The sequence below is a fragment of the Vicugna pacos genome, chromosome 2 (genome assembly GCF_048564905.1).
Source record: "Vicugna pacos chromosome 2, VicPac4, whole genome shotgun sequence".
In the NCBI taxonomy this organism is placed as follows: Eukaryota; Metazoa; Chordata; class Mammalia; order Artiodactyla; family Camelidae; genus Vicugna; species Vicugna pacos.
The window spans coordinates 68,278,195-68,294,235 of record NC_132988.1 but is presented as its reverse complement, the minus strand read 5'-3'; the positions used below and the strand labels follow the sequence as shown (position 1 = coordinate 68,294,235).

At 32.9% G+C, this 16,041-nt stretch overlaps 3 protein-coding genes across 7 annotated transcripts in view; 2 read left to right on the top strand and 1 right to left on the bottom strand.

Moving 5' to 3' along the window:
- Positions 1-16,041, top strand: part of CSN2 (casein beta) — a 161,506-nt gene that overhangs the window by 90,840 nt on the left and 54,625 nt on the right. Inside the window, exon 1 of one of the 2 annotated variants that reach the window (XM_072941057.1) lies at positions 2,415-2,449. The exons of the other annotated variant lie outside the window; for it this stretch is intronic. The gene's annotated coding sequence lies outside the window, so the exon portion shown is untranslated. Of the gene's footprint in view, positions 1-2,414; positions 2,450-16,041 lie in introns of those variants that run through there. 2 annotated transcript variants of the gene reach the window in all.
- Positions 1-16,041, top strand: part of JCHAIN (joining chain of multimeric IgA and IgM) — a 409,126-nt gene that overhangs the window by 364,496 nt on the left and 28,589 nt on the right. For 2 of the 4 annotated variants that reach the window (XR_012060593.1, XR_012060595.1), the window contains exon 16: positions 2,352-2,449. The exons of 1 other annotated variant lie outside the window; for it this stretch is intronic. The gene's annotated coding sequence lies outside the window, so the exon portion shown is untranslated. Of the gene's footprint in view, positions 1-2,351; positions 2,450-7,822; positions 7,928-16,041 lie in introns of all 4 variants that reach the window. One more of the 4 variants, XR_012060594.1, reaches the window with a different exon arrangement.
- LOC102526384 (alpha-S2-casein) lies at positions 704-15,256 on the bottom strand. Its single transcript, XM_072941090.1, has 17 exons — positions 15,220-15,256; positions 14,290-14,352; positions 13,664-13,690; positions 12,861-12,884; positions 12,736-12,777; positions 12,346-12,372; positions 11,459-11,485; positions 9,989-10,012; positions 8,173-8,301; positions 7,640-7,666; positions 6,907-6,930; positions 6,268-6,294; positions 4,938-4,961; positions 4,802-4,846; positions 3,845-3,943; positions 3,018-3,062; positions 704-992 (listed from the first exon to the last, which is right to left on the bottom strand). Exons 2-16 carry the CDS (start codon positions 14,338-14,340, stop codon positions 3,051-3,053), a joined length of 609 nt encoding a protein of 202 aa, XP_072797191.1. The 5' UTR covers positions 14,341-14,352; positions 15,220-15,256; the 3' UTR covers positions 704-992; positions 3,018-3,050.

Sequence of the window (16,041 nt, the reverse complement as noted above, 5' to 3'; positions counted from 1 at the left end):
GGAGTGGAATACAATGAGAGGGTTAAAGAGATTGCAGTCTTCTACGAAATCAAAGAAGTCTCCAATTTTTAAATCTTTTCATCAACGGTACATATCATATAATGTCACTCCCCTGTGAAAACTCCTCCATTGCCTTTCTATCACAGGCAAATGCTTAACACAACTGTCTAAGCTCAAATCACTTTCATCTTTATACCTTCCTCCTTGATCTACTTTCTTTAACTTTTCCTGTCCCTCTGTCTTCTCTGGACATATCATCCCTCCAGAGTTTTCCCTTACATCCCATGCATAAACCCTCTTATTTGCTTTTGCTGTTTCCCCATGTGTTGATCTCATTAATGGGGGCCTTGGAAAGTTTATGTTCTCAATGTCTCCTCTAGTGTAACAATGTGAACTGGGAGGAGGACTGAGGGCTCTGGTGAAGGTTTGGGATTAATGCTGTGGCAAATTATAAGCACAAATAAATTTAAAAAATGGTAGCACAATGACCAAATAGTACTGTGGCCCTAGCTGTGGTTGGAGAATGTAACTTGTAACGTCCAAGGTTAGCCATTGTGAGAAGTAAAACTGAAGTACCGAGAAACTATACAGTTATTTTTCTGGCAGCCAAGCTGGTTTAAAGTAATTGTTAAAGGACTGTTTATATTATCATCAGTAGCCTCGTGGGCCCATATGAACGATAAAAATGACAATTATACACCAATGAATGCATCTGAAATTTTATTTTCACGGAAAAAGAAATGTAGTTCTATAACTCAAAGAGTAGTGAAAACATTTTCAATATCATCAGCTAAGTTCGTATATAACCACAATACAGACCCAGTATACTCAACATGAACTAACGGGATGGTATAAATACTTCAGGAAATATTCTGCACAGTCTTCCTTTTCCTCAATATTTCTATCTTATTAATGGGCCTCTCCAAATGTGCTGGTAGGATGAAGTAAAGTGGTAGATAAGAAACTGCAGAAGATAGATTTTCCAGTTGAGCCTAAGAAGAAAATGATAATATTGTATTATCTACTAGACTTATATTCCAGAAGTAATGTATGTCTATACACAGAATAACACATACCCATCCATCCTTAGTCTAACAGAATGTTATTATTTATAACTATTATTAGTTAATATTTTCTAGTGCCCAATATGATATCTAGCAAATAGGATTTTAATAACTATTTGTTGAAAAAAATTAATGAGTGAGTGAAAAATGATATCCAGGTTCTTCAATCCAGCATACCAAAGTAATATTTATATTTATTTCTTAAATGGTAAATATTTCCATTTTCAGCCAATTTTGAAGGAACATTTAATTATCCTTATTTTCCAAACAGTTTATTAGAAATAAAATATTACTGCTTCCTACATTTAAAATCCTTCAATTAAATTAAAATCTGGATTTTAGTGAAAAAATATTTATTATGCAAAATTACTTTGGGTTGATGTTTTAAGAAATCGCTTTAAAATGAATAAATTCTTCAAAATCTATTGTGCATTTTTTAGTTACTGTTTATTTTATAATTTTTCTGTCAGTTCAGTGGCTTTTGCCTTTTTGTTTTCCCTCTGCCATTGCTCTGCTTAGTCTATTTCTAATTATCTGAAAGCACTTAGTTTAGGACTTAAGTCTGATGTATCGCTTGACCTTTTTGTGCTACCATGTACTTCTCATGCCTCTAACTTAGCATTTGGCACACTGTATTGCCATTTCTGTGTCCTTATCCGAAACAGAGCTCAATGAGGATAAGTTTGGTATCTTATTTCTGTCTCCCTCATGTCTCTCACATTATGGGACACATGATCAGCTTTTTAAAAATGTAGAATAGGTATATAAATAATGATAGCGAGGAGAATATTGTTTTTTATAAAATACAGCTCTATTTTCAGCTCTTACCCATAGTAGTTACTATTTTTCTCACATAAAATTATTTTGTGAAGTTGTCCTGCCCTTTTTCACATTTGGAGGGTTGAAATGACATGATCAAACAAATCAAGTTTGTGACAATGTACCTAAAGTTAAAAAATATCCTCTAAAAAAATCCCCGAGCTGGACTTTGGGTGTAGTTTGGCGTCAGCAATGGAGTGTTGAGTCCTAGAGCTGGATATGAGTGTTAGAGTCTTGGCTCTTCCGCTGTTGAAGGGTGATCACAGACAATATGTTTAACTTCTGTGGCTTCAGTGTCCATATCTCAAATTGGCTGGTAATATTAACTACCTCCTAGGTTTTTCTGTGACCATGAAATTTATTAAGATAGGCAAAGGGTTTAAAATTGTGACCAGCATTCTGAGGCCTCAACAAATTATTACTACTGTTATTATTCATTTCTCTGAAACCTACTTTGTCCTGTTGCAGGGCATATAAAAAGAACAAGAAGATAAATTGAGTGAGACAGAATTCCAAGATTGGAGATAACCTATATACTGCAAGGACAATATTAAGAAAAATAAAAGGTAACTATACAAAAAAAGCAACACTAATATGCATTAGTTTCTTTGGGTCTTCATCATGACTTTTTAAAGCAATGGTTAAAATGTCAAAGAAAGAAACTAGGAAAAAAAAATTTTGTGTATTGAAAAAAAATGATGATTTTTTCCAGAGAAAATGATGCAGAAAATTTGTTTCAGAAAATCTTCTATAGGAAAACTCTCTTGACGTGTATCTTCCACCAAACTGAAATGCTGTCTCTACTTCTTGGCTCAACTCAAAGGCAGTAGGTTAACATCTCCGTGAACATTATGCTTGTGACAGTTTCCACCCAGAACTATTGCTTGTGGCTGAATGTATCATCAGCTCTAGAGAAACTTTCTTAAAATTTATTTTCAAAATAGTTATAAAATGCATGCAAATTACACAGAAAACTTACACTTGTGAATCAAAAAGGTCTAAGCAAAATTGAAAATATTTCATAAACCAAATAGGATTTAATTAAAGTTGAAACTATATTAAACAGTATTATGGTTGCAGTCTTTGCACAAAAATCCTATTTATTGTTTAAATTCCAAGTCTAAAGGCACTTACCATAATCAAGTAGAAGCAGTTAATTCAAGAATCTTAAAAGTATCTCTTTAAAAGAGAAAGGAATAACATATTTTAGCTAAATGTTTATAATAACAAAAGAAAGGAATATTTACATTTCCATGGAGATATTTAGAATGTTCTTTTGGCATCTCATATTCAAACTATAGGACTAAATTCTTATTTTCTCTAATCATACGGAGGATATCTTTAAATGATATAATAAAGTAAATCATATTTTTAAAAATAATGCAAAATGAAGTGACTTGTCAAAATCAAAAGCTTATTTAATGTCAGATCTTCTGATTCCAATCCTCTATTCTTTGTACTGAATTTTCAGTTCTCTGGGTTCAAGTTACTGCTTTCCCACTTATTCCTTATATTAAAAGATGTTTCTTAAGTCACATTTTAAAAAATGAAATAAAGGAGAATTGTAAATTAGAGCTTGGTCCAGCTAATTTTAGAATTTCAGATAATTTTATAAAAAGTAAGTAATAATCTCTATCTTGACCTACCTTCAAGAATTACTATAGGAATTCACTGAAACATGAGCACACACTCAGTAAATTTAAATCCAATGTAAATGCAATTTATCATTATAATTATTTTCGCTTATTGTAGCTATATTTGTACCATATGATTTATAATTTTATTTCCAGCCTAGAATTTTTAAATTTAATTTTGTTTCAGCTTCTGCTTGAGAACTTGTTGGAATTTTATGTCTCTATTTCATGTCCTTAGCTTATTTTTACTACAAAAGATAACTTTTTTTAAAACTATAAATAAAAGGTAGAACTCACCAAATTGGGAATAATTTGGTAAGCTTTTACCTTGATGTGATTCCATGGAGTCATAGTTTTCTGATATTGATAAACAGTCTTGAGATACTCTGGCCAGAGGAATGTCTGATAATATTGGTAGATTTTGTTCTGAAAAAAATTGTAAGTAATTTTGTGTCAGAGCACACCTGGACATAACTAAATAAACTAAAGCTTGATTTATTTGGATAAATTCTAAATGATACCAAACAGACTTAAGCAAAAGAAAGTTTATTCATTTAGAATTAATTCTATGTTTTGCATTCATAGAATGAACTGTAGAATTAAGAATATTCTTTCGTTTTTTCAGACCCCAATGCCAAAGTGCTTAAGTGAGAGGAATAAAGAGAAAAGGAAAAAGAAAAAAAAATGTGCAAGAAGGCAAAAGGATAATTTCTTAATTTACTGAAATAAGCGTTTCAGATTGTGGTTTTTCCATGTCTAGTGGAAACACTGTGGTCCTTAGAGTCATATAGAAGGTGTGATTTAACTTAGCAGATATCTGTGACATTGAGCCAACTGTTACTCTCTCTGAGTGTCACTTACCTTCTGGAAGTAAATTAATTAATATAGAGAGAGCATTTTGCATAATGCCTGACACCTATTTATGATTGCTAAATATTTCTCTCCTTCATGTTCTATTTCGAACCATCTATATGGGCCCAACTATGGATTATTGCAGGGATTAAAATTGGAATTAAACACAGTAGCATCTGCCTTTAAGATAATTTGCTGCTTTTACAAAATGAAAAATCACTGAGTTTTTAGAATAACAAGAGAATAATGATGATACCATTGGTCCAATGAGAGAATGTTTTCGTAAGAGTTTTGACAAAGTAAAGGAAGACTTATAGAAATTTGATTTTATTTTAAAAAATTTGTTTTGTTCTGTTCTGTTGAGAGGATTGTGGCTCAGCAGTGTCCAAGCTGAGTCTGGCTGTGTTATAAACGTTTGTATGAAAAATTTACCAGAAATTTTTGGTGATCCTTTTCTTCTTCAGTCAATTCAGTTTTCTGTTAATAATAAAAATAAACTTTGATAAATACAGGAGAAAATATCAAAGGTTAATATTTAGTAAATTTTGTTTGAATGGAAAGTACTTACCTTAGTGAATACCTCTGTTGATTCCTTAGGGAAAGAAAATGAAAGTCGGCTTTACTTGGATAGCTCACTGGTAATTTTGTCTTTATCATTCTCAGAGAACTAGAGTGAATTAGTTTAATAATTCAGGGCCAAGCCACTGTTACAAAGCAACGAAGTGCTACTTTATAGAAATTGATTGTGAATTTAGTGAGTTCAAATATTCATTATCAGAGCATTCTCTGTGTCAGCATGATACCTGACTGAAAATATGTTTCAAATTTTCTGTTTATCTGTATTTTTCACATAATGTCAGATTCTCATGGAGTATGTGCAGGTACAAAGGGAGAGAGAGAAGGAGAGGGTGAGTGAGAGAGAGAAGAAAGCTAATCAGCCTGCATAAACTTAGGAAGACCTTCATTTTTTTTTTTTTTTTTTGGTGGCCATGGACCCCAAGTTTGAGAGAAAGGGTAAAGCATGCTTCCTAAGGCCTTTGAGGAAGAAGCTGTGCTGTGCCTCAGGCCACAAGACTGTGGGCTACAATCCACGCTTCGTCCTCTCCCAGGACGCTTTCCCATTGTGCTTACCGACTTGGCTGTTTCTACCACAGCAGTTTTGTACCTGTGATTTACAGAACTCATAACCCAATCCAGTATTCAACCCCCTAAACAATGAGAGAGAATCAGGGTAAAATTTTGCCGAAGGCAATTGACAAGATGCTGATTTGACATTGGCTTATTTTTAAAATGCCTTATTTAAAATTAACTTAAAAATAAATACCAATGAACCAGAGTCCAGTGAAAATTAGCAAAGGCATGGGATAGAACAGCTAGTCTTGACTATGTAGATAGTTCATTTCAGGTGTCAAAAATGACTTTGAACCTGTGTATATTTCTTACAAGGGTTTTTCTTCATTTCCATTTGCTATTTTGATGTGGTTCTGCTAAAACAAATTAGCAATACATAATTTACTTAAAATAATTAACAGGAAAGTGCAGTATTTCTCAATAAACTAGTTGGTTGTTTTATTTTAAAATCATCATTTTTCTCACTAGATGAACTACTAGAAGATTCCTTTAGAAACAAACAAAATAACCAAACTTTGGGGACCAGAGTAATTGAATCCTTCGTATATTTTTAATATTTATGGAATTAAAAGTCTTTCTCATACTACAAAAAGAATATTAGTATGAGAGATGAAAAAGAAGAATTGAAGTAAATTTTCCAGCTCAAAAAAGTAAAAATCTGATTGAAAAAAGAAAGATTTCAGATAAGCCTAGCTATTAATATTTTAATACTAGTTTTTGAAAATATGACTTAAATATATCTTTATATAGAAATAATAATACCTTACCGTATCAACAGTCTTCTTTGAATTTTCCTTAAAGAAATGAGTTAGACATTTTATTCTCACTGTATTGTTTATACATAATTTCCTCTTGAATATATGTATAAAACCCCTCTTTTATAAAGAAGAATAATTAAATTTATTTTCTTTGCTTTTGTAGATTGCTATTGTATCCCAAAGATCTAGAACCATGTAAGGGACATATTACTTGTTAAATACCTACTTCTTAAGTGAATGATGAGTGACATATCTCATCAGTGAACCAATAAATAGATAAATAAATTTCATCTGATTGGTATGCATAACCACATCCCCTCCTGCTTACATTTATATAAAATGAATAATAGTTATTGTATACCATAACAAAATAAAAAGTAATTTCTTAACTGCATTTAATATAAGTGATTTTGACTTCCTGAGAGAAGTTGGCAGATTCCGTAAAAAAAACTGAAATAATACATTTTAACCTTGTTGATAAAATATGAACCACTTGGATTGTAGCACTTTGTATGGATCTTGATGAACTAGAGTTCTTATTTCAGAATGGTACATTGGATTCCTCTCACTATGTTTACAAAACTTAAGATGTACACCATGACTTGTGGGTGATATTAATTTCATTTTATTTGAATGAAAATTACTTACCTCTGTGGGAACTTCAGTTGATTCCTTAGGGGAAGAAAAGAAGAATTAACTTAGCTTTATAGTCGTACTGGAGTAGAAGGGGCAATTAATTCAATATATTTAGAGCCCAGGAACTACTATTTTTTTCGGAATTCAGTAAATAAATATTCAGAGCCCTCACTTTGTGTCAGAGCAGTAACATGTGACTGAAAGTATGTTTCCTTTCAAAGTTTTCCTCAGTTCTACATTATTCAGCCTCCTGTGCCACAGCAATAGTAATAGTGACTTTGGGAAAAGCAGTAGTATTAATTTTTTGGTAAGGTCTACTAGCCCAAATCTAATCTTTTTTTTTTAACACCTTTATTGTGTCATGGTTCCTGTACAGTAAACTACACATATTTCAAATGTACAATTTGATGAATTTTGATAGATGTACACACAATGAAACTACTACCACAATCAAGATAGCTAACATTTCCATCACTCCCCAAGAGATGCAATTTTCGAATTTCCAATTTATCCCTTCTGACCCCCCTTTACCCCTGGTAACCATCTTTGTATCCTTGGATGTGTACATTTTTGTTCTGCCTTCCCCATATTTTTCTTGGATGTCTGAAGTTCCAATTTCCCCATATTATGTAAGTCAAGATTTATTGCTTACAAAACTAGATCAAAGACTGTCTATTACAATGTTTGATAAATGTTAGTATCTTAGTAGTTTCCCGGGTATTACCTTTGTAATAAAATGCCTTACCTCACTGATGGAGAGCTGCTCTGTGTTCTGCATCCAAAAAAAAAAAAAAAAAAAAGAGGGCCAACATAACGTTTGTTCTCATATGAGAAAAAATTCCTTAAGATAAACTGTTTTATGAAACAAAATGGTAGAAAGTACTTGGAATTTGGGCAAGTTACTTCATTTCCTTATATTTTCTTACAGTACGATCTTTTTGTTACATGAAGATAATGATTACTATCCCCTCCCAACTTAGAGAATTGTTTTAGGAACTAAGCGAAATAATATAGGGGCAAACACTTAAGACAGGTATGTTCAATTAATTCCTTGTCACTATGGTTACTACTGTTATTTGTTACTATATTTAGACTATATTGTTTGTGATTTAATTTCTGGACTACGAGATTTTGTTCCCAATTGTTCTACTTTCTAAGTTAAAATCTGTTGGGGCATTTTGTCTCTAGATATTGTACATATCTTTACCCTGATCTCATCCCCCACCAGAAACAAACCAACAAAAATAACAAAGGACAAACTGAAAAACCAGCACTCACCACAGTGGGAATAAAGGGGTAGACCATTGTCTTGCCCTGATCCCATGGATTCATAACAATCTGACCTTGATGAAGAGCCTGGAGATACTGGAGGAATTTCCACTTCTGATAAAATTGACTGATTTTGTTCTAGAGAGAAAGAAAATTATCAAAATTTACTCCAATATTGAACCTCCTCCATGGCTCAAAAGCACATTTTGTCAGAACCAAATTACTTAGACCTTTAATTAGATAATTTAAAAATGGTGGCAAATTTACCTAACAAGGATAGTTCAGTCACATAAAATTTATTGTAACTGTTTCTACCTTTGTTAATACATAGCAAAATTAACAACATTGTCTGATTATGAAGACCTCCAGAACAGTATCTGTGTGAAAAAACAAAAATAGGTGTAAGAAAGGAAAGGGACATTTCTTGAGTTAAAAGGCAAATGTCTGTCATTTCTTTCTGGTGTGTGTAAGAAATCTGCTCTTTGGAGTCAGACAGAACTGAACTATAATTCCCTTTATCCTAAGTGTTAGAATTCATAACTTGGTCATTATGTTGTTTATGCATATTATATCATATTGCATTCTCCCTGAGCATTAGTTACCATGTAGGATTATATCTGTTAAAATATATGGCAGTGTGCTATGTCTGTCTGTCTGTCTGTCTGTCTATCACCTATCAGGCTTAATAAATATTCTAGTAAATTCCATAGCCTTCGAGCTGACTCTAAAGATCTTTTTAGAGATTAAATATAAAACTGCAGTGCCAGCTTCACTCAACAGAATGTTCATTTCATAGAGATTTGAAAATATGGGTGTGTAGAATGTCAATCGGTCTTTAGAATTTTCTGTGAGTAACCTGTTACCTTGAAGGTGGTACAAAGGGAGAGTGCTACTGGAATTATTTTGACAAAGTATAAGAATAGCTTTTAAAGCAATTATAATTTCCTAAAAACAGAGGTTTTATGTGGGGAGTTCCATATTTAAGTATTCAAAGAAAGGCAGTTTCTATTCTAAAGGTTTTAGAAGGAATGTCTGCTCTGTGTAGGGACATGGTAATAATAACTGTTATTTTTTTTTAGATGTGCCTATACTGTGTTCCAAGCATTTTTAACATAATTTATGTACATATCATCTAATGTAATTCCTCAGGGTCAATATAACTATCTTCATTTTTAGTTGAGGAAACTGTAGCTTGGAAAGGTTAAGGAATAGTTTGTGAAGTTATGATTGGAATACAAGTTGCTGACTGTAAAGCAGGTGATCTTTCCTTGTGCACCCAACAAACTTCCCTAGTCTAGAGGATGGGGTACATGACCTCCTATGTGTAGCTTGGAAACCTTTACTTTTGAGACATGTCTATGATGCTATTGGCAAAAAGACGTTGAGTGGACAAAGATGTGATATCTCAACTACACTTACACCATTTTAATTTGAAACAAATTTTCTGAGGCTTGTAACTCCTTCAAAATCATTTGGTTAATTGCCCAACACTTACTTATCTTAAACTGTAAGTCCACAAGTTTAACAAGCTAATAGCTGGAAATCAAAGTAACAAAAATAGAGAAAATATATTACTTACTGTAAATTGAGGGTAAATATCTCACTGGGGTGGAATGAGTTATGTGAACATTGGGAGAAAAAACAGCAATGATATTACGGTTTAGTTGAAATTACAATTTGTGTGAGAAATTGTGTGTAGTGCTTATCTTCCACAATGGGCTTATCTTTCTGTTAAGAAAACAAAAGCACTTGCCATAAAAATACACAAAAAGAAAATAGTGCTAGTTGGTATTAATTTCATTTCAGTTGAATGAAAATTACTTACCTCTGTGGGGACTTCAACTGATTCCTTAGGGGAAGAAAAGAAGAATGTACTTAGCTTTTGAGTTGTACTAGAGTAGAAGAGGCAATTAATTAAATCTATTTAGGGCCCAAGACACAACTACTGAGAAATCATATTTTTTTTAGGAATTCAGTAAATTAAATATTCAGAGCCCTTACTTTGTGCCAAAGCAATAACGTGTGACTGAAAATATGTTTCATTTAGAAGTTTTCATCAATTCTACATTATTCATACAATATCAAATGCCTATGGAGTGAAGGCAGGTGACAAAAAAAATTACACAGTAGGCCTGATGAGACGTGTGGCACACTAAATCCTGTGCACCTGTTCTAGAGGACACAGTGCTTATTTGTAAGAGGCCATTGGCTGCCTGTTGAAGATAAAAGAGTAAAGCAGGTTTCCTAGGTACTGAGTAGGAAGACTTCTGGCTGTGCCTCAGGACACAAGGCTCTGGACCTCGGCTGTGCTCCATCCTTTCCCAGGCGCCTTTTCCTGCCGTGCTTATTGCTTGGCTATTTCTACCACAGCATGTCTTTCTTGTTCCAGTGACCTATACGTTTTAATCCATTCCCTCAGTCACCTCCCTTAAACAAGATGGTCTCAAATTTTAAAGTGCATCAGAATGCCCAGGTGATGCTAATACTGCTAGCTGAGAAATAGCACGTGGAGAACCATTGCCCTGAGCAATACTGAGGTGTTTCAGGCTGAAACCACGTTGAAGGCAATTGGTAGGCTCTTGATTTGACTGGCTTGATTTAAAATGCACTTTCCCCTGGAGGCAGATATCTGATTTTGCTGTCAGGAGCACCAGTGCACACCATGGTATAGAGAGTCACTTTGAATCTCCCCAAAACTACATCAGGTTTGGGTAAATGATTTCTCCGGTGCTCACACTATTTGCGACGTCAACAACAAATTAATCCACGCTTTGCTGAAAATCTAGTTTTTAGTGAACTTGCTATTTGATGTTAAAAGAAAAAGTCTCTTACTGAGCTAGGATATTTCCTGAAAAATAATAATATATATAATAAAAATCTGGTGACCAGAAGACATGCCAGCATAATTCTTTGAATATTAGTGGCTATTTGGAATATGTCTCAGGTTACACACACTAGCATGGTAAGTTAAAAAGATTGACATAAAAGCAATGCAACCAGGTTTCTTGGCTGTTTGTTATTAATCACCTTTGGAAAACAAGTGAAAGAAGTAAAAATGATCCTATAATTAAATGTAGCAGGCTTAGGAGACTATAGATCATACCATATATCCAGTTAGGTGGATATTACTAAAGTGGGCAGGAAAAATGGTCATTTTTGAGCAACTTATAAATCTCTTTCCAGTTTATGAAAAGAGGAAATTTACAGATGTCCCCATATGCTATCAATAGTGTTATAGGAATATGTATCAGTAATATGAATCAAAAATTCTTCAAAATAAATAAAAATTTCTCACCACTTCCTTTATGTTCCTTACAGCTTCCTTAAAAGAGAGAAGAAAAAGAATTAGATCTATTATTGCCACAGCATTACTTAGAATGTTTTCTCCCGAGTATAAAGGGACATTTCCATCTCCCATAAAGAAAAGCACTAGAATGGATTCATTTTCATTGTCTGAGTTTTGTAATGAATTATATTAGCATTTCTGCTTTGGTGGTAAACGTACAACCAGAGGTATTCACTGTCATTTATTGTATCTATTGTTGCATCCCAGAGGCGATCATATTTGTATTGTGTCCCTGGAGACTAGGATAGTATCGGGGACATAGTTCTTGTTGAATAAATGCTGTCAAGTGAATTAACGAATACACAAGATAAATTTAGGCAATTCATGGATAAGCTTTTCTTCTTCATTTTAATGGTCATTATTTGTTTTGTTGTGTATTCAGAAAAATACCTCACTAAGCCAATTAACATCTTTTGGAAGTAAATAGCTATTGTTTCTGTGATAAACAGATTGATTTAAGTTAATCAATTTTAAGAAAAATACTCCAATAGGAAAGAATTTAAAAAAGGAAAAAAATGTTAAGTTTGAAGCGTTAAGAATGAAAATGTTTAGTTGGAGACTGAGAATTAATCTAAAGGAAATCTTCTTCATTCCTCATAGGATCTGGGAATCAAATATATTAGCTGCTTCGTGCAAAGATATATTTTCTTCATTTGAATTATTCATAGAATTAAGAGATGAAGATATAATTTGGTCTCATTCTTTAAAGATAATTTTAGTTTTCAAATTTGATTGACTTGAAATGTGCTTTCCAAATCCAGGTTAATTTCAATTCTGTTCGAAGTACTATAATATTTTACTTCACATTATACTACAGATATGAAATGAATATTTACCTCACAAAACGTGGAGCAGATGTCCTCCTGAAAGAAAGCAAAACCAAGAAGGATATAGCATTTACTGAAATGCAGTATTATATTCTTGAGCATGAAGAGATAGAAAATAAAATACTATTTTGTGAACAAAAAGATTACAAAATTAGGGGAAAAGAAGCAAAGGTGATGAACCATTTCAAAGATAATCTGCTTTAACAGTGAGGCTCAAAAATGGCTCACAAATCTTTTCCTTTCATGTTAGTCTGTAGCATTTTGTCAAAACAATAAAAACATCACCATTTTCACAACTATAGTTAAAAATGATACTTATTTGGAATGAATGAGAAAGTGACCCATGTTTTATAGATAAAGATGTGTCATCAATCAAGATGGATAGAGTAATAACTTTACCTTGCTGGGATGAATGGCCACCTTCTTTACCTGCTTTAATTTCTATAAAATAAATAAATTTATTTTATAATTTTTATTAAATGAAGGAAGTTAAAATATATTTAGTTTAAGAATTTAGGACTTACTTGCTGAGAGACGTTGATAGATTCCTTAGAAAAAGAAAGACAATATTATTTATTTACCTAAATTGTATTCATACTAGTTTAGTAAAGTATCAGTCCACAACCATTATCCATTGCGTAAATGACTTACATCTTTACTTGAATTACACAACAAGTTAACCAAAGTTTCATTTCCTTTATTAAATTAACTTATATTTCATATAACTAACTCATTCCACACTGTGCTTTTGGGCTGTGAATAACTGAATCAAAGCTTTCCCAAATATCATCAACAGAGAAGAAAGGAAAGATTTCCCACTTCTTCTGTAAAATTTCCAATTTTCTTTTTCTTTTTTTTTATTATTATCTTTTTTCTTTTGTCATTTTAAGAGATTAAATACATCATAGGAAAACAAGAAAATGCTTAGGTGACGCTGAAATTGTCTGTGGGCCTCTGTTAGGCACCCATGGCCAGGAAGTCATTTGGAAAGTAGCATCTAATAAGGAACAGCATGAATCCTTATTGCAGAAACACAATTGATTGCTGTCACTCTCTCACAAAATGTTCATCATGACTTCTGAACTAATACCATTAATATGAGAGACGTCTAGGAAAAAACGCACAAATTTACTCTTGGTGATTTGAGTGTGTAGGCTTTTGGTCTTTACTCACCCCTATATATTTTTTTTATGATTGTGCTTCCAATTTTCTCTGACTCTGTACCTCTAGACTTACTGGTGATAAAACTATTATAAAAGTGATAGTTCAGGGAATATTATGTTTTTACTAGGTGAAAGGGTTTTATATTTATACTAAAGTATCTTACCTCACTGGAGGAGCCCTGATCCATCTCCTATATAAGAAACAAAAACAAATATAAGCTTCAGTTTTATGGTAGGTTTAAAATGTCAAGCTGTCTCACTGAGTTTTTTTGTTGTTGTTGTTGTTTGTATTTGTTTTCATTTTTGTGGTTTTTGTTCTTGTTTTGGTGGCCGGGGCTTTTAGAATTCTGTTTCTGGGAATGTGTAGGGTTTAGTTGAATTCTTTTCATTATTATTGGAATAGTATAGAAGCTTATAATATTAAAAAGCAAATAATTCTGTACTTCAAATAAATCCTTCTTAATGCTTAATATATTTCTTACTTTTAGAAAGTGGTTCTTGGGGTGAAAAGAGTTCCCAGGTACATTCAAACAGATATAGAAGAAAGGGTATGCCATTTAACCTATAACTAAAGGTTGTCCAACCCTACAAGGAAAACACTTAGTAAAAAGTATTTTTTGTCCACCTTGATATCTTGTATAAGGCAGGGCCGGTGCCATCTTTGATTATAAAAGTTCACACACTTAGTCTCTCTTCCCTGCTGCCTACCCTTGCCATTGTCTGCATAAAAGATTCACTCTTCTAATATTCAAATAACAGGAGATATTTATAAATATCTTATTATACTTACATGCTTTGCAAGAGCAACAGCCAAAAGGCAGGTAAAAATGAAAAACTTCATGTTTACTTAATCCTGTGGAACAGATATGGAGCTGATCAATAATAGTTTTACTCTTTTTGAAATCACTTATTTCCTCATTAATTATATATTAATTTATATTTGTACCAAATAATTGGGAAAGGGAAATGAAGACTGATAAAAGCAGGTTCACTGAGAAACACATGGATATGAATATGACAAGTTCTTTATAAGGAGAAATTAACACAACATAATGTAAAATCTTGGTTTCTAAACTGTGGGAGGTCCTTTCGGGCCTAGCAAGTTAGTAGGGTTATTGACCCTATGTATAAGAGGTTAATTAATTGACTAATTAATTTAAGGAACATTTGCTACTATGCCAGGTACTCTTCCAGACATGAAGATACAGTAATGAAAAAATAAGCCTAATCAGTAGATTATGCTTATGCCAATTTATATATTATTTATATATTATTGACATACGCATATTATTTACAACTCTTCTTTAATCTTGTGGAGAATGACTATCAGAAATGCAAAATACAAGAGGAACTAATTTTTAAATCAGATTTCAGGTGAGCCAAAACATGGAGTCTGGCTTCCTCATAAGGAGAAGAATTAGCAGGTAGAAATAATACTGTGTCAGGTACAAGGAGAATTGCTGATCCCAGCTCAACTTAGGACAGGCTGCTGAATCTTGAGGGAGTCAATAGTTTCCAACATCTATACGTTAATTGTATTCAGAAGCACTGAAAAGGAGGTAAATCAGTAGCTACCAAACAATTAGTTATCAAACAATCTCTCAATGCATCTTAAGGTACACCGACTAGTTTCTTTAAAAATACGTTTTGGAGAAATGTTATTAAGTTTTACAAAATCATAAGTTATATAGAACAACAGGAAGATAAATGAAAATATTACCTTATTTCCTGAAGGGAAGACAAGTAGTCCAGGCAGTGGGAGATCAGAGATGGGTTGTGGTGCTATTTAAATCTTGTTCCTCCATAATATGGTAACTCTGTGGTTTGAAATACCTAAAAAAGAATTCAAATTCTAAGAAGTCATGACAATTAGAATTGTTTTCCCATCCAATTTTTGTACCACATATTCCAAGGAATGCTTCTACTCAGGTTGATTTAGAACATGATTATAAGAAATGAGGATTTTATAGTGTGTAGGAATTATTTATAGTTTGTGTTTGTGTGGCTAACCTCTGCTATGTACCAGCTGTGTGGTTCAGGATTTTTTTTTTTTTCCTAGAAGTACCTCAATGTGTCTTTTAGTCTAAAACACTTTAAACAAATATCTAAAGTGATATTTTGGATGTGTTAATTAAAATTTCATTAATACATGAAAACATGCATTTTTCATATTCATTGCTTACCATTTGCCAACACTAAAAATATGGTTAGCCATATGCAAGTCTATATGATAAAATGGGAAACTCAGCTCTCATATTAGTTAGTAGTAACTTTCATAAACATTTACTTTCTTAACTTCTCTCAGTAGTTTCCCAATTGGTAATAATATTCATATTTAATTGTGGGTTTGTCACCAGCTGTGAGTTTTCGCCGGCAGAAGTCCCACAGAGATGGAATGAATTACTCGAGACTCTGTGGAAAAAGCCAAGAGAGCGAGAGGGAGTCGGGAGTCAACTCCACGAACCTCTCAAATGCTCCCACATTTATTGTGTACAATCAAAGGAGAAATCACTGACAGTTATGTGACCCGGAATGCAGGAAT

Excerpts from the sequence above, each read along its gene's own strand:
- LOC102526384 (XM_072941090.1), bottom strand. The coding sequence starts at position 14,340 with ATGAAGTTTTTCATTTTTACCTGCCTTTTGGCTGTTGCTCTTGCAAAG. Across the intron at positions 12,373-12,735 it reads TGGCCATTCATCCCAGCAAG|GAGGACATCTGCTCCACGTT; the intron begins GTAAAGTTATTA and ends GCTTTCTTTCAG. Across the intron at positions 10,013-11,458 it reads TAAGGAACATAAAGGAAGTG|GAATCAGTTGAAGTCCCCAC; the intron begins GTGAGAAATTTT and ends TCTTCCCCTAAG.